The sequence below is a fragment of the Aethalodelphis obliquidens genome, unplaced genomic scaffold, assembly GCF_003676395.1.
Source record: "Aethalodelphis obliquidens isolate GAN/ISIS:26980383/991018 unplaced genomic scaffold, ASM367639v1 scaffold108, whole genome shotgun sequence".
In the NCBI taxonomy this organism is placed as follows: Eukaryota; Metazoa; Chordata; class Mammalia; order Artiodactyla; family Delphinidae; genus Aethalodelphis; species Aethalodelphis obliquidens.
The window spans coordinates 1,045,705-1,063,536 of NW_020838052.1; the positions used below are offsets into that span (position 1 = coordinate 1,045,705).

Sequence of the window (17,832 nt, forward strand, 5' to 3'; positions counted from 1 at the left end):
AACCATATTAACAAATTGAAGGAGAAAAACCATATGATCATCTCAATAGATGCAGAGAAAGCTTTTGACAAAATTCAACACCCATTTATGATAAAAAACCCTGCAGAAAGTAGGCATAGAGGGAAGTTTCCTCAACGTAATAAAGGCCATATACGACAAGCCCACAGCAAACATCATCCTCAATGGTGGAAAACTAAAAGCATTTCCACTAAGATCAGGAACAAGACAAGGGTGCCCACTCTCACCACTCTTATTCAACGTAGTTTTATAAGTTTTAGCCACAGCAATCAGAGAAGAAAAGGAAATAAAAGGAATCCAAATCGGAAAAGAAGAAGTAAAGCTGTCACTGTTTGCAGATGACATGATCCTATACATAGAGAACCCTAAAGATGCTACCAGAAAGCTACTAGAGCTAATCAATGAATTTGGTAAAGTGGCAGGATACAAAATTAATGCACAGAAATCTCTGGCATTCCTATATACTAATGATGAAAAATCTGAAAGTGAAATCAAGAAAACACTCCCATTTACCATTGCAACAAAAAGAATAAAATATCTAGGAATAAACCTACCTAAGGAGACAAAAAACCTGTATGCAGAAAACTATAAGACACTGATGAAAGAAATTAAAGATGATACAAATAGATGGAGACATATACCATGTTCTTGGATTGGAAGAATCAACAATGTGAATATGACTCTACTACCCAAAGCAATCTATAGATTCAATGCAATCCCTATCAAACTACCACTGGCATTTTTCACAGAACTAGAACAAAAAATTTCACAATTTGTATGGAAACACAAAAGACCCCGAATAGCCAAAGCAATCTTGAGAACAAAAAAAGGAACTGGAGGAATCAGGCTCCCTGACTTCAGACTATACTACAAAGCTACAGTTATCAAGACGGTATGGTACTGGCACAAAAACAGAAAGATAGATCAATGGAACAGGATAGAAAGCCCAGAGATAAACCCACGTACATATGGACACCTTATCTTTGATAAAGGTGGCAGGAATGTACAGTGGAAAAAGGACAGCCTCTTCAATAAGTGGTGCTGGGAAAACTGGACAGGTACATGTAAAAGAATGAAATTAGAACACTCCCTAACACCATACACAGAAATAAGCTCAAAATGGATTAAAGACCTAAATATAAGGCCAGAAACTATCAAACTATTAGAGGAAAACATAGGCAGAACACTCTATGACATAAATCACAGTAAGATTCTTTCTGACCCACCCCCTAGAGTAATGGAAATAAAAACAAAAATAAACAAATGGGACGTAATGAAACTTCAAAGCTTTTGCACAGCAAAGGAAACCATAAACAAGACAAAAAGACAACCCTCAGTATGGGAGAAAATATTTGCAAATGAAGCAACCGACAAAGGATTAATCTCCAAAATTTACAAGCAGCTCATGCAGCTCAACAACAAAAAAACAAACAACCCAATCCAAAAATGGGCAGAAGACCTAAATAGACATTTCTCCAAATAAGATATACAGACTGCCAACAAACACATGAAAGAATGGTCAACATCATTAATCATTAGAGAAATGCAAATCAAAACTACAATGAGATATCATCTCACACCAGTCAGAATGGCTATCATCAAAAAATCTAGAAACAATAAATGCTGGAGAGGGTGTGGAGAAAAGGAAACCCTCTTGCACTGCTGGTGGGAATGTGAATTGGTTCAGCCACTATGGAGAACAGTATGGAGGTTCCTTAAAAAACTACAAATAGAACTACCATATGACCCAGCAATCCCACTACGGGCATATACCCTGAGAAAACCATAATTCAAAAAGAGTCATGTACCAAAATGTTCATCACAGCTCTATTTACAATAGCCCGGAGATGGAAACAACCTAAGTGCCCATCATCGGATGAATGGGTAAAGAAGATGTGGCACATATATACAATGGACTATTACTCAGCCATAAAAAGAAACGAGATTGAGCTATTTGTAATGAGGTGGATAGACCTAGAGTCTGTCATACACAGTGAAGTAAGTCAGAAAGAAAAAGACAAATACAGTAGGCTAACACATATATATGGAATTTAAGAAAAAAAAATGTCATGAAGAACCTAGGGGTAAGGCAGGAATAAACACGCAGACCTCCTAGAGAACGGACTTGAGGTTATGGGGAGGGGGAAGGGTGAGCTGTGACGGGGTGAGAGAGAGTCATGGACATATACACACTAACAAACGTAGTAAGGTAGATAGCTAGTGGGAAGCAGCCGCATGGCACAGGGATATTGGCTCGGTGCTTTGTGACAGCCTGGAGGGGTGGGATAGGGAGGGTGGGAGGGAGGGAGACGCAAGCGGGAGGAGATATGGGAACATATGTAGATGTATAACTGATTCCCTTTGTTATAAAGCAGAAACTAACACACCATTGTAAAGTAATTATACCCCAATAAAGATGTTAAAATAAATAAATAAATAAATAAAATATTTCTAGAAGGAATAAATAGCAGAATAACTGAGTCAGAAGAACGTATAAGTGACCTGGAAGATAAAATAGTGGAAATAACTACCACAGAGTAGAATACAGAAAAAAAAATGAAAAGAATTGAGGAGAGTCTCTGAGACTGCTGGGACAACATTCAATGCACCAACATTCAAATTATAAGAAGCCCAAAAGAAAAAGAGAAAAAGAAAGGGACTGAGAAAATATTTGAAGAGATTATATTTGAAAACTTCCCTAATATGGGCAAGGAAATGGTCAATCAAGTACAGGAAGTGCAAAGAGTCCCATATAGAATAAATCCAAGGAGAAACATGCAAAGACACATATTAATCAAATTATCAAAAATTAAATACAAAGAAAAAATATTAAAAGCAGCAAGGGAAAAACAACAAACAACATACATGGGAATCACCATAAGGTTAATGGCTGATCTTTCAGCAGAAACTCTGCAAGCCAGAAGGGACTGGCAGGACATACTTAAAGTGATGAAAGGGAAAAACCTACAACCAAGCAGCTCATGCAGCTCAATAACAAAAAAAAAACAAACAACCCAATCCAAAAATGGGCAGAAGACCTAAATAGACATTTCTCCAAAGAAGATATACAGACTGCCAACAAACACATGAAAGAATGCTCAACATCATTAATCATTAGAGAAATGAAAATCAAAACTACAATGAGATATCATCTCATACCGGTCAGAATGGGCCATCATCAAAAAATCTAGAAACAATAAATGCTGGAGAGGGTGTGGAGAAAAGGGAGCACTCTTGCACTGCTGGTGGGAATGTGAATTGGTACAGCCACTGTGGAGACAGTATGGAGGTTCCTTAAAAAAGTACAAATAGAACTACCATATGACCCAGCAATCCCACTACTGGGCATATACCCTGAAAAAAACATAATTCAAAAAGAGTCATGTACCAAAATGTTCATTGCAGCTCTATTTACAATAGCCCAGAGATGGAAACAACCTAAGTGTACATCATTGGATGAATGGATAAAGAAGATGTGGCACATATATACAATGGAATATTACTCAGCCATAAAAAGAAATGAAACTGAGTTATTTGTAGTGAGGTGGATGGACCTAGAGTCTGTCATACAGAGTGAAGTAAGTCAGAAAGAGAAAGACAAATACCATATGCTAACACATATATATGGAATCTAAGAAAAAAAAAGTCATGAAGAACCTAGGGGTAAGACATGAATAAAGGCACAGACCTACTAGAGAGTGGACTTGAGGATATGGGGAGGGGGAAGGGTAAGCTGTGACAAAGTGAGAGAGAAGCATGGACATATATACATTACCAAACATAAAATAGATAGCTAGTGGGAAGCAGCCGCATAGCACAGGGAGATCAACTCAGTGCTTTGTGACCACCTAGTGGGGTGGGATAGGGTGGGTGGGAGGGAGGGAGGGAGATGCAAGAGGGAAGAGATATGGGAACATATGTATATGCAGAACTGATTCACTTTGTTATAAAGCAGAAATTAACACACCATTGTAAAGCAATTATACTCCAATAAAGATGTAAACAAACAAACAACAGAGTCCTACGGTACAGCACAGGGAACTATATTCAGTATCCTGTGATAAACATAATGGAAAAGAATATGAAAAAATATATGTATGCATAACTGAATCACTTTGCTGTACAGTAGAAATTAACACAACATTGTAAATCAACTATACTTCAATAAAATAAATTAAAAAAATGAAATAAAAAGATTGCTCAACCCAGCAAGGATCTCATTCATATTCACTGGACAAATTAAAATATTTAGAGAGAAGCAAAAGCTAAGAAAAATCGGCACCACTAAAGCGACTTCACAACAAATTCTAAAGGAACTTCTCTATGCAGGAAACACAAGAGAAGGAAAAGAGCTACAATAACAAACCCAAAACAATTAAGAAAATGGTATTAAGAACATACAAATTGATCACGATCTTAAGTGTAAATGGATTAAATGCTCCAACCAAAAGACACAGACTGGCTGAACGAATAAAAAAACAGGACCCATATATATGCTGTCTACAAGAGACCCACTTCAGACCTAGGAACACATACAGACTGAAAGTGAGAGGATGGAAAAAAATATTCCATGCAGATGGAAATCAAAAGAAGGGTGGAGTATCAATTCTCATAACAGATAAAAGAGACTTTAAAATAAAGACTATTACAAGAGACAAAAAGGACACTACAAAATGATCAAGGGATCGATCCAAGAAGAAGATATAACAATTGTAAATATTTATGCACCCAACATAGGAGCACCTCAATACATAAGGCAAATGCTAAGAGCCATCAAAGGGGAAACTGACAGTAACACAATCATAATAGTGGACTTTAACACCCCACTTTCACCAATGGACAGATCATCTAAAATGAAAATAAATAAGGAAACACAAGCTTTAAATGATACATTAAAAAAGATGGACTTAATTGATATTTACAGGACATTCCATCCAAAAACAACAGAATACAATTTGTTCTCAAGTGCTCATGGAATATTTTCAAGGATAGATCATATATTGGGTCACAAAGCAAGCCTTGGTAAATTTAAGAATATTGAAATCATATGAAGTATCTTTTCCGACCACAACGCTATGAGAATAGATATCAATTACAGGAAAAGATCTGTAAAAAATACAAACAGATGGAGGCTAAACAATACACTACTAAATAACCAATGGATCATTGAAGAAATCAAAGTGGAAATCAAAAATTACCGAGAAACAAATGACAAAGAAAACGCGACGACCCAAAACCTATGGGATGCAGCAAAAGCAGTTCTAAGAGGGAAGCTTACAGCAATACAATTCTACCTCAAGAAACAAGAAACATCTCAAATAAACAACCTAACCATACACCTAAAGCAATTACAGAAAGAAGGACAAAGAAACCCCAAAGTTAGCAGGAGGAAACAACTCATAAAGATCAGATCAGAAATAAATGAAAAAGAAATGAAGGATATAGTAGCAAAGATCTATAAAACTAAAAGCTGGTTCTTTGAGAAAATAAACAAAATTGATAAACTATTAGCCAGACTCATCAAGAAAAAAAGGGAGAAGACTGAAATCAGCAAAATTAAAAATGAAAAAGGAGAAGTAACAACTGACACTGCAGAAATACAAAGGATCATCAGAGATTACTACAAGCAACTCTATGCCAATAAAATGGACAACCTGGAAGAAATGGACAAATTCTTAGAAATGCACAACATTTCGAGACTGAACGAGGAAGAAATAGAAAATATGAACAGACCAATCACAAGCACTGAAATTGAAACAGTGATTAAAAATCTTCCAACAAACAAAAGCCCAGGACCAGATGGCTTCACAGATGAATTCTATCAAACATTTAGAGAAGAGCTAACATGTATCCTTCTCAAACTCTTCCAAAATATAGCAGAGGGAGGAACACTCCCGATCTCATTCGATGAGGCCACCATCACCCTGATACCAAAAGCAGACAAAGATGTCACCACGAAAGAAAACTACAGGCCAATATCACTGCTGAACATAGATGCAATAATCCTCAACAAAATGCTAGCAAACAGAATCCAACAGCACATTAAAAGGAACATACACCATGATCAAGTGGGGTTCATCACAGGAATGCAAGGATTGTCCAATATATGCAAATCAATCAATGTGATACAGCATATTAACAAATTGAAAGAGAAAAACCATATGATAATCTCAATAGATGCAGAAAAAGTTTCAACAAAAATTCAACACCCATTTATCCTAAAAACCCTTGAGAGAGTAAGCATAGAGGGAACTTATCTCAACATAATAAAGGCCATATATGACAAACCCACAGCCAGTATCATTCTCAACAGTGAAAAATTGAAACAATTTCCTCTAAGATCAGCAACAAGATAAGGTTTTCCACACTCACCACTATTATTAAACATAGTTTTGGAAGTTTTAGCCTCAGCAATCAGAGAAGAAAAAGAAATAAAAGGAAACCAAATCAGAAAAGAAGATGTAACGCTCTCACTGTTTGCAGATGACATGATACTATACATAGAGAATTCTAAAGACTCTACAGAAAACGAATAGAGCTAATCAATGAATTTGGTAAAGTAGCAGGATACAAAATTAATGCACAGAAATCTCTTGCACTCCTATACAATAATGATGAAAAATCTGAAAGAGAAATTAAGGAAACACTCACATTTAAAACTGCAACAAAAAAAATAAAATACTTAGGAATAAACTTACCTAATGAGACAAAAGACCTGTATGCAGAAAACTGTTAGACACTGATGAAAGGAATTAAAGATGGTACAAACATCTCCAATTAAAGATGGAGAGATATACCATATTCTTGGATTGGAAAACTCAACAATATGAAAATGACTATACTACCTAAAGCAATCTAGAGATTCAGTGCAATCCCTATCAAACTACCAATGGCATTTTTAACAGAACTGGAACAAAAAATTTCACAATTTGTATGGAAACCCTATAGACCCTGAATAGCCAAAGCAATCTTGAGAAAGAAAAAGAGAGCTGCAGGAATCAGGCTCCTGGACTTCAGACAATACTACAAAGCTACAGTAATCAAGACAGTATGGTACTGGCACAAAAACAGAAATATAGATCAATGGAATAGGACGGAAAGCTAGAGATAAACCCACACACATATTGTCACCTTATTTTTGATAAAGGAGGGAAGACTATACAATGGAGAAAAGACAGCCTCTTCAATAAGTGGTGCTGGGGAAACTGGACAGCTACATGTAAAAGAAAGAAATTAGAACACTCCCTAACACCATACACAAAAATAAGCTCAAAATGGATGAAAGACCTAAATGTAAGGCCAGACAGTATAGAAATGTTTTTTGAGAAAAACATAGGCAGAACACTCTATGACATAAATCACAGCAAGATCCTTTTTGACCCACCCCCTTGAGAAATGGAAATAAAAACAAAAATAAACAAATGGGACCTAATGAAACTTCAAAGCTTTTGCACAGCAAAGGAAACCATAAACAAGACCAAAAGACAACCCTCAGAATGGGAGAAAATATTTGCAAATGAAGCAACTGACAAAGGATTAATCTCCAAAATTTATAAGCAGCTCAATAACAAAAAAACAAACAACCCAATCCAAAAATGGGCAGAAGACCTAAATAGACATTTCTCCAAAGAAGATATACAGACTGCCAACAAACACATGAAAGAATGGTCAACATCATTAATCATTAGAGAAATGCAAATCAAAACTACAATGAGATATCATCTCACACCGGTCAGAATGGCCATAATCAAAAAATCTAGAAACCATAAATGCTGGAGAGGGTGTGGAGAAAAGGGAACACTCTTGCACTGCTGGTGGGAATGTGAATTGTTACAGCCACTATGGAGAACAGTATGGAGGTTCCTTAAAAAACTACAAATAGGGCTTCCCTGGTGGCGCAGTGGTTGAGAGTCTGCCTGCCGATGCAGGGGACACGGGTTCGTGCCCCGGTCTGGGAAGATCCCACATGCCACGGAGCTGCTGGGCCCGTGAGCCATGGCCGCTAGCCTGCGCGTCCAGAGCCTGTGCTCCGAAACGGGAGAGGCCACAATGGTGAGAGGCCCGCGTACCGCAAAAAAAAAAAAAAAAAACTACAAATAGAACTACCATATGACCCAGCAATCCCGCTACTGGGCATATACCCTGAGACAACCATAATTCAAAAAGAGTCATGTACCAAAATGTTCATAGCAGCTCTATTTACAATAGCCTGGAGATGGAAACAACCTAAGTGTCCATCATCGGATGAATGGATAAAGAAGATGTGGCACATATATATAATGGAATATTACTCAGCCATAAAAAGAAAGGAAGTTGAGCTATTTTTAATGAGGTGGATGGACCTGGAGTGTATCATACAGAGTGAAGTAAGTCAGAAAGAGAGAGACAGGTACCATATGCTAACACATACATATGGAATTTAAGAAAAAAATATGTCATGAAGAACCTAGGGGTAAGACAGGAATAGAGACACAGATCTACTAGAGAATGGACTTGAGGATATGGGGAGGGGGAAGGGTAAACTGTGACGAATTGAGAGAGTGGCATGGACATATATACACTACCAAGTGTAAGATAGATAGCTAGTGGGAGGCAGCCGCATAGCACAGGGAGATCAGCTCAGTGCTTTGTGACCACCTGGAGGGGTGGGATAGGGAGGGTGCGAGGGAGGGAGATGCAAGCGGGAGGAGATATGGGAACATATGTATATGTATAACTGATTCCCTTTGTTATAAAGCAGAAACTAACACACCATTGTTAAACAATTATACTCCAATAAAGATGTAAAAAAAATAAATAAACAAATGGGACCTAATGTAACTTAAAAGCTTTTGAAGAGCAACGGAAGCCATAAACAAGTCGAAAGACAACCCTCAGAATGGGAGGAAATATTTGCAAATGAAGCAACTGACAAAGGATCCATCTCCAAAATTTACGTGCAGCTCATGCAGCTCAGTACCAAAAAAACAAACAACTGAATCCAAAAATGGGAACAAGACCTATATAGACATTTCTCCAAAGAAGATATATAGATTGCCAACAAACACATGAAAGAATCGTCAACATCACTAATCATTAGATAAATGTAAATCAAAGCTAGAGAGCGTGGCTTCCCTGGTGGCGCAGTGGTTGAGAGTCTGCCTGCCGATGCAGGAGACACGGGTTCGTGCCCTGGTCCCGGAAGATCCCACATGCCGCGGAGCGGCTGGGCCTGTGAGCCATGGCCGCTGAGCCTGCGCTTCCGGAGCCTGTGCTCCGCAATGGGAGAGGCCACAACAGTGAGAGGCCCGCGTAACGCAAAACAAAAAAAAAAAAAAAAAAAACTAGAGTGCGGTATCACCTCACAGCAGTCAGAATGGCCATCATCAAAAGTCTACAAACAGGGGCTTCCCTGGTGGCGCAGTGGTTGAGAGTCCGCCTGCCGATGCAGGGGACATGGGTTCGTGCACCGGTCCGGGAAGATCCCACATGCCGCGGAGCGCCTGGACCCGTGAGCCATGGCCGCTGAGACTGCGCGTCTGGAGCCTGTGCTCCGCAACGGGAGAGGCCACAACAGTGAGAGGCCCGCGTACAGCAAAAAAAAAAAAAAAAAGTCTACAAACAATAAATGCTGGAGAGGGTGTGGAGAAAAGGGAACACTCTTGCACTGTTGGTGTGAACGTAAATTGATACAGCCACTATGGAGAACGGTATGGAGGTTCCTTGAAAAACTAAAACCCTCATACGACCCAGGAATCCCACTCCTTGTCATATACCCTGAGAAACCATAATTCAAAAAAAGTCATGTACCACAATGTTCATTGCAGCTCTATTTACAATATCCTGGACATGAAAGCAACCTAAATGTCCATTGACAGATGAATGGATAAAGAAGATGTGTCACATATATATAGTGGAATATTTCTCAGCCATAAAAAGAAACGAAATTGAGTTATTTGTAGTGAGGTGGATGGACCTAATGTCTGTCATACCAAGTGAAGTAAGTCAGAAAGAGTAAAACAAATATCGTATATTAACGCATATGTGTGGAATCTAAAAAAAAACCATGGTTCTGATGATCCTATGGGCAGGACAGGAATAAAGATGCAGAGGTAGAGAATGGAGTTGAGGACACAGGGAGGGGGAAGGGTAAGCTGTGACGAAGTGAGAGAGTGGCATGGGCATACATACCCTACCAAATGTAAAAAAGATAGCTAGTGGGAAGCAGCTGCATAGCACAGGGAGATCAGCTCGGTGCTTTGTGACCACCTAGAGGGGTGGGATAGGGAGTTTGGGCGGGAGACGCAAGAGGGAGGGCATATGGGGATATATGTATACGTATAGCTGATTCACTTTGTTATACAGGAGAAACTAACACAACATTGTGAAGCAATTATACTCCAAAAAAGATGTTAAAAAAAAAGAAGAAAGTGGAGAAAAATGATGCCAGATAGAAAGGAGTAAGAGTTTAGGAAATCAAATTATTCAACATGTAGGTTCGGATGAATAGCTTATAGTAATCTTTGCTCCTGTCTAATGTGTGGCTAAGTAAATAGCAAACTCTTCCTTGTAGGAAATTACTTAATGATTATTTTATTCCATAGCAATAGCCATGTACTGTTTAGGATGAACAAGGGTTCTGTGTTAATTAGGGAATAACACAGTTAATTGTCACTTGTCTAACGTGAAAACCACAAGGTAAAACCCAATGCCACCTGCTGGGGACCAAGGAGAGACTGAGGAGAAGCTTCACTTATCCAAGGTCTTGGCTTCTATTAATGGAAGAGGTTCACACTTTATTATCATCCAAGGGAGACTGAGTTGATACATCAATACCCAGGCATATAAGCCTTGTAAACTTAAACTCATCTGGATTTACCAAATGTCACTTATAGGGACAAGTTGCCAACTCAACAGTTTTTTGTTTTTTCAGCTGTCCTGATGCATACATTCCTTCCTGTTTGGCCTATGCCAGGAAATCAATCAGGTTCGAGGCCATGAATTGACAAAGGTGAGATTGCAGGAGGTGCTGAAAGGCTACATGTTCCATATATTAGCTGCCTATGAAAAACTTTCAGAAGAAAAACAGACTAAGGTTGGTGTTGAAACTTTTTCCATCAACACACATGCACACACACACCACCACCACCACATCACATACCAGACAACAACACAACTGACTTTTTTCTGGGTTTCAGTGGTCCACTTCAAGAGTTCAAAGTGTTTGAGACAACTTAGCCCATATGTCAGAAGTCAGGCCCTGTAAAAATACCCAATTAGTAGTCATCTCTGACTCATGCTCTAATGGTCAACCTGGTCCTCACTACAAAAGCAGCTCAATAATAGAAGAAAGGTGGCCTGTGTGAAAGTGGGAAAGTTTTGGTTCTCAACCGTGGCACAGTTGTTTGCCCACTATGTGCCTTTCAGCAAATCATTAGCCCCTCTCAGTTTCTTCAGGACCAGAAGTGGTCATGAGGATAACTTGCTGCCAGCCTCCCTCTCTCTGCCTGTGAAATGGAGAACCCACACCACGCCTACCTCAAGGGTTATTGTGAGGAAACCACATAGTGTGTGGCACATAATGGGTTCTTATTTAAGGGCAGTTCCTCTCTCCCCAACCTCCATTCCCACCTCACCTTCTATGAAGCATTCTATTCTCACTTTCTATTCCCATTTCTGTAGTGACATTTCTAAGACAAGGTCCAGTCTCACCTCTTGAGTTAACCTGGCTCCCCTTCTTCAATCTACTAATTTTGGATAAAATCCAGAGAAGTTTCTTCTTTTTTCTGCTATTCTTTGAAAATTCTTCTCCTGCAGAGCAGAGATACCTAGTTTTGAAGGGCTGGGTTCCGTCCCTGCTATTAAGTATTGAGTTTTATTCTAAGACCAAGGGACAAAAAACTGACCTTTTGTTAAGTAGTTAAACTAGCCATATTATTCTACAAAGCCATTGCTTCTGAAACATTAACCTCTAAGTTGTCCAGAGTAGGAAGATGTTTATTATACCCTTTATAACAAGACACCCCTCATAATTAGTGGGGACAGAGAATTAAGTTCAGAAAGAAGGTGCATTTCCAATTATGCAGAATAAGGCTCTGCAACTACTTAATAAACTGCACTACCTCAATGTTGCTCTGACAATCTAGGGCAAAGAAAGTCAGTGAGGCACACAGGACTCCGACTGTCATAGCCTCATGTTCTACACTGTTATCCTAATGCAAGGAGTCCTCTGGTCCAGTAAGCCTTGAAACAGTGAGCCCTGTTAATTGGACAATAACATGATGAGCATTTTAGTTTGCTCTGTTTCTTCTCTCTCGTGTTCTCTTTGGATTGGTGACTGGCTCAACAAACCAGTTCACCTCCTGGAGTGGTGTATTTTACTCCCCAAAGCTGCATAACGTACTACCATTGACGTTTTTTCAGTTCATGTAAATGAATTAAAGGATGCATCGGCTGGGCCCTGAAATTTCCTGTCCATGTTATTGATATTCCTTCACTCTATCATGGAGTTTTCATTTCTTCTATTGAGCATAACAAGCACTGCAAAGGCTGGGTCAAACAGAAGTGCCCCCCCAAAGCCCAAGTCCATGCAAACAGCGAGAGGTTCATCCCTGTTCCTCTTCCCCATCTTTCACCAAACGACTCAGTTGGCTCTCCTTTTAAATAGTTGATTGGGCACTGAATGACAAAATGTATTAATATTGGTTTTAAAGGCAGAGCAATATATAAATACAAGATCTTACTAGCTTGAGCTAACCAGTGTTTTAAAAGATGCTCATTCTCTGACACTATCAAGTAGCCTCATAACAGAAATATATTGTAGGTTGCCAAGGTTTAGACAATCTGCAGAAGACAGGGTAGAGATTACATATGGCATTTACTGGGATAAGAGATTTACACTGGCGGCCTTGGACTATGATTTTACTTACATTGAAAAAAATAATGTTTTGTCACGGTGGGAGCTTCATCTCTCATATCATTAAATGGGTGGAGAATGAAAGGAAATTTGCTTTCTCAGGTTTTTCAATGGCACTGCGTTTTTAATATATGCTTTGTTTCCATTCAATGCCACGTATTGAAGCCTGCAGAATTCTTCCTGGGTAATTCTGAATCATGTGTGCACCTGTGGTTTGGGAGTTCAAACAGGTTGTCTTCTTTAATATTTGGTTGTTTGCTTTATGATACAGAGAAAATGATAGCCAAAAAGTAAAAATTCTTCTTGTCAGACACCTGGTTTTACAATTTTGGGGACAGTAGTCATAGAAAAAAATATTCTTACACAAACTGTGCAATTGAGAAAAAAAATTGACCCAAATTGACCCATGCCTACTCCATAAGTTTGAGGCCAACGGTGCTGTAACCTTTCCCCATAATACTAAAATTCCACTACCAGTATCTGACCTTAAAATCCAATCCATACTAAAGGAAACAACCATGTAAATGAGGGGCATGCACACACACTTGTGTGTGTGTGTGTGTGTGTGTGTGTGTGAGATTTTTCTCCTCTTCCTAGGACAGTTTTCCTTTTCAAATATTAGTTCTGTGACTTCATAAAAATCTTATTCTTCTTTTAGTCAATTTGTTATTTTATGCCTTTTCCAAATCTTGACAAATGGCAAAGACCTAGAGCTACCTTTAATTCTCATATCTACTTGTTTCTGCTGTGTGGACTGTCAAATATATTGAGTAGGGAATGATGTGAACATGCAAGAGATTCTTATTAGACACCAGGGCCCTTTCCTTTAAATCTAGTGGCATGTTGTACCTCTGGCACTCGGCAGGGCAGACAGATAACTGGATACATTCTGGCTCCTTGTTAACACAGCTCATCACTGAAGAAGCAGGCATGTCTATGAAATCACTCTTCAAATCTGATTAGCCCTTTAGTATAACTGAAGAACATGGGAGCATATCCATCTCTCTCTAAATAGACACAACTACTGCCTATTTCTTCTAATGGTGCCTCAGCCATTGTTTGTAAGCCACACCAAACTTTGCAGTTTCAATGACAGAAACTGGCCCCCTAGTCTCTGTGAAGGGGTCCCTGAAACATAAAGTGGAGGGTTGTCAAACCAGTTTAACAACTCTTGTTACTTTAGACATTGGGCCAGGTAGCTTATCCTTTCTCAGCATTAACTCTAGACATAATAGGTAGAATTGTAAGTGAGATCACATAAACTACTAATAATTAAACAGGTTTATGTGCAAGACAGAAAGTTTTTATGTACTTATTGACTGACAGAATTGTGCAATGTTTAATACTAAGTCTGAAATGCACACTCTGGAGGATTAATGGTACAGAAGTTATCTGAGTATACAAGAGTCTTAGAAACATTCTTTCTAGAAATACAGAGTGGAGACAGTTACTAGAGAGATTTCACTTATATAGTCTAAATTGGGTCTAATTGGGCCCCTCACAAGTTGAGAGTAATTTCAATAAGACATCTGCCTTCTGAGAGGCAGTATGGCAGTCCAATTCAGTGCAAGACTGAATCAAGCTATCTATACTTTGGAATAAAGTAACACCTTTTTTCATGAAAATGTCATGTTCTTCACTAGCCTATTAATTTTTTTAAACTGAAGATCTTTCATTTTCAAAGAATGTTTGACTAGAGTTTCTAACCGACAGATTTGGAAACCAATCTGAATTGGACATTCTATGGATTCAACCTGAAGGTGAGTTTGCCTCATAGATTTGACACCTAACCTGAAAAAAATTCTATAAAAATTGCTTCAAAGCCCCCTTTGAAATAGCAAATGTGCAGCAAAACTCCAAGTCAAACAATTGTCCCTCAGCCTGTTGTTTAAAATATAGACTGAAAAGCCAACAGACCCTTTTGTGTGTGTGCAATTGCTTTCATAAACAAATTTTAGGCTGGAATAAGGAGCTCCTAGTTCATCATGCTGGAGATTGTCCTTGCTGCTGTAGGCTGTTGAAGTGTTCCTCCCTTAAGATCTGGTTGATGTGGGAGTAAGAACCTTGGCATAGTACATACTCCTCATATGAGGATTGAGGTGTACTCATGTTGGGTTCAGCAACGATCTGGTTTAAGCTGCTTTCTGGTCCAATTACTCTCTCTGGGGTATTAACACTGCTGCTGCTCCTGTCTTTATCACTGCTTGAAGCCTGGAGGATAAAAAACAGAAACAGGATGAGTATTACGCTATTACTATTTTTCGTATTCATCTTGGAGAATAGCAGCATCAACCACTACACTAAGCCTTAATGGTTTAGAAACTAGAGCCACTTAAAATATTTCAATCTATGCTCACAACACAGCAACCCGTAAATTAAGTTGGGATTAACATCCACAATTTTATGGATGAGGAAACTGAGATCCATTGACTTGCCCAATGTCACGTAGCTGGGAAGTGGCAGAGTGAGGATTCAAACACAGGCCTTCTAATTTCAAATCCCTTCACTAATCGGTTGTACCTGCTTGCAGCAGGAGCTTATCCTAATAACGTGCATCAGAAAAGTAAGTTCTCACCCTCCAAGAGAAAGCATCGATCAATGCTACAGAATGTAGTAAAAGTACACCCATAAAGAATAAGATGGATTTTGGGAGCGCACTAAAATAAAACAAATAACTTGTTACATACATACATTTATGCATACATACATACATGCACACGTATATACAAACCAGTGATGATTTCGTACCTATCCCCTGATAGTGGGCATACGTGGTCCTCCTATATCAATGCAAGGCTACACTCAGATCCTGAAAGGCACTTGATATACATTTTACGAAAGTTATATGTTAATTATTGGCATTTTTAAGACTAGTATTTATTGCTGTTCAACAAATATGGATGTGATATGGGGTGTATGTGTGGGTGTTTGCACCTAATATTCTGTTTTTAATTGAACTCTAACATGACTCAGGGTCATTGTCATAATGGAGAAACTACTAAGGATTCCTGAAAACAGTCATTGTCAAGAATTTCCTCCCTTACAGTGTTAGGATTCTCAAGGGAGAAAGTAATGACAAGGATCCATATCTGAACTACAATATTTAACAATTTTGATATTGCATTTTGGGGGGACATGCTATTATTTTTATTTCATTTACATTTAAACTTCACCAAACACTGAGCTCAAGTATATGCTGGTCCTTTGTTCAGAGTTTTTAAATGGACAGACAACTTTACGGGTGCAATGTATTTAACACTGCACAATATATTCAACAATTAGAGAATCTAGGGGGTGGTATAACTATATACCTTTATACATTTAGTAGCACAAGTAGAGGGACAAGCCCTGCAACTGGAGGAGAAACCCATTCAGGACTGAACAGAGAGGTCCTTGGTTGCTGAGAGAATCTCCCCTTGACTTCAGCTTGAGACAAACCAAGGAGTCTGTCAGGACACAAAAACCACTGAATTCAGGACAAACAGGAGCAACAGGATAGGTACTGAGGGATTGGCTCTTGTCAATTAAGATTGTGGAGGCCAGTCTGAAGCGAGTAGGGCTGGCTGGAGGCAGGAAATGTGGCAACTCAAGTCCAGGATCTGTAGATTAGAACAGCAGTCTAGAGACAGAATGGTTAGTGCTTTCTTCATAAATTCCCAGTTTTCTAAACAAGTTCCTAGGATGCTTTCCTCAAACAGCGGGTATTGCATTTCTTATAATGCAATCTTTACCAAAGGTAACATTAATAAGACTTAAACCAAGAATGGTCATGGCTCATCGGTCATTTGGAGCTTCTCGACATAGACCGCACACCAAACTGCCCACAGGTCCTCATAGACAGCTTATGTCCATCTTTATGCAACTAGAGACATACATTAAAAGAACTGTCCAGGAAAGAATTAGAATGACCCAATGGAAATGAAGGTTGTCACCAACAGCAATCAAACTGACTTCAGGACTTAATGTCAAGGCCAATTTAAAAAATATCCAAAAAGATGATTTTCCTAGCTCAAGGGTAAAAATCTGAAATCTCCAGTGGCATAAAATAGTGAAGTTATGAATATTTAAAAAATAAGTAGGTATTACGTTGGATAAGAAACCCACCACACACACTTTGGTTTCTCTTAGTTGGCTTTCCTGATCATTTTTCATTACAGGTACTGTCTGAAAAACAAGGTAAGAACTATAATTAGTTTCTGGTGAATCAAATTTCATCTCAAATGACAACATATCCATTTTATACTATAGTGTAACACTAGGTGATGCTAGACTATGAAATGGTACATTAAAATTAACAAGCTAGAAGAGATTTCTGTAGAATAATTGTTAAGAAAAAATTGATCTGCCTCCAATTTCTAGTTCATTTAAAGTGTTTTCAAACCCAGTTGTGTAGAGACATAAGTACAAATGTTCATTGTGACACTTATAATATCAGCATTGTTGTTAATAGCTGAAAATCAGAAACAATTAAATGTCCAAAAGCAGGTAAGTGATTAAGTTATAGTGCATCCATTCATACAATGTGATTTTGTCAGCCATTAACAATGATGATATAGTTGTATTTATACTGATATAGAAGGATGTCCCTGACATCATGTTTGTTTATTTATTTAAAATTTGAGACTTTGGATCCTTTTTTATTTTTTATTTATTTTTTATATTTTCACTTTCTAAAGCATTCACAAGAAATGTATTTATTTTGTGGAAAACAACTATTTTATTTCCAAGTAAGTAACCTAGAGAACGCTACTACAAGACCAAGGCACATCTCCTGCTTTTGCATTCAGTTACTTCTGACTTCAAAACAAAGACTTAAGAACTACCATATGACCCAGCAATCCCACTACTGGGCATATACCCTGAGAAAACCATAATTCAAAAAGAGTCATGTACCAAAATGTTCATTGCAGCTCTATTTA

The 17,832-nt window shown here is 38.4% G+C and overlaps 1 protein-coding gene across 1 annotated transcript in view; it reads right to left on the reverse strand.

The window, feature by feature from the left end:
- Positions 1-14,896: 14,896 nt before the first annotated feature.
- Positions 14,897-17,832, reverse strand: part of VCF2 (VCP nuclear cofactor family member 2) — a 9,824-nt gene continuing 6,888 nt past the window's right edge. The window contains exon 3 of the mRNA XM_027096786.1: positions 14,897-15,124. Within this exon, the coding sequence (XP_026952587.1) occupies positions 14,897-15,124 (228 nt within the window). The remainder of the gene's footprint in view (positions 15,125-17,832) is intronic.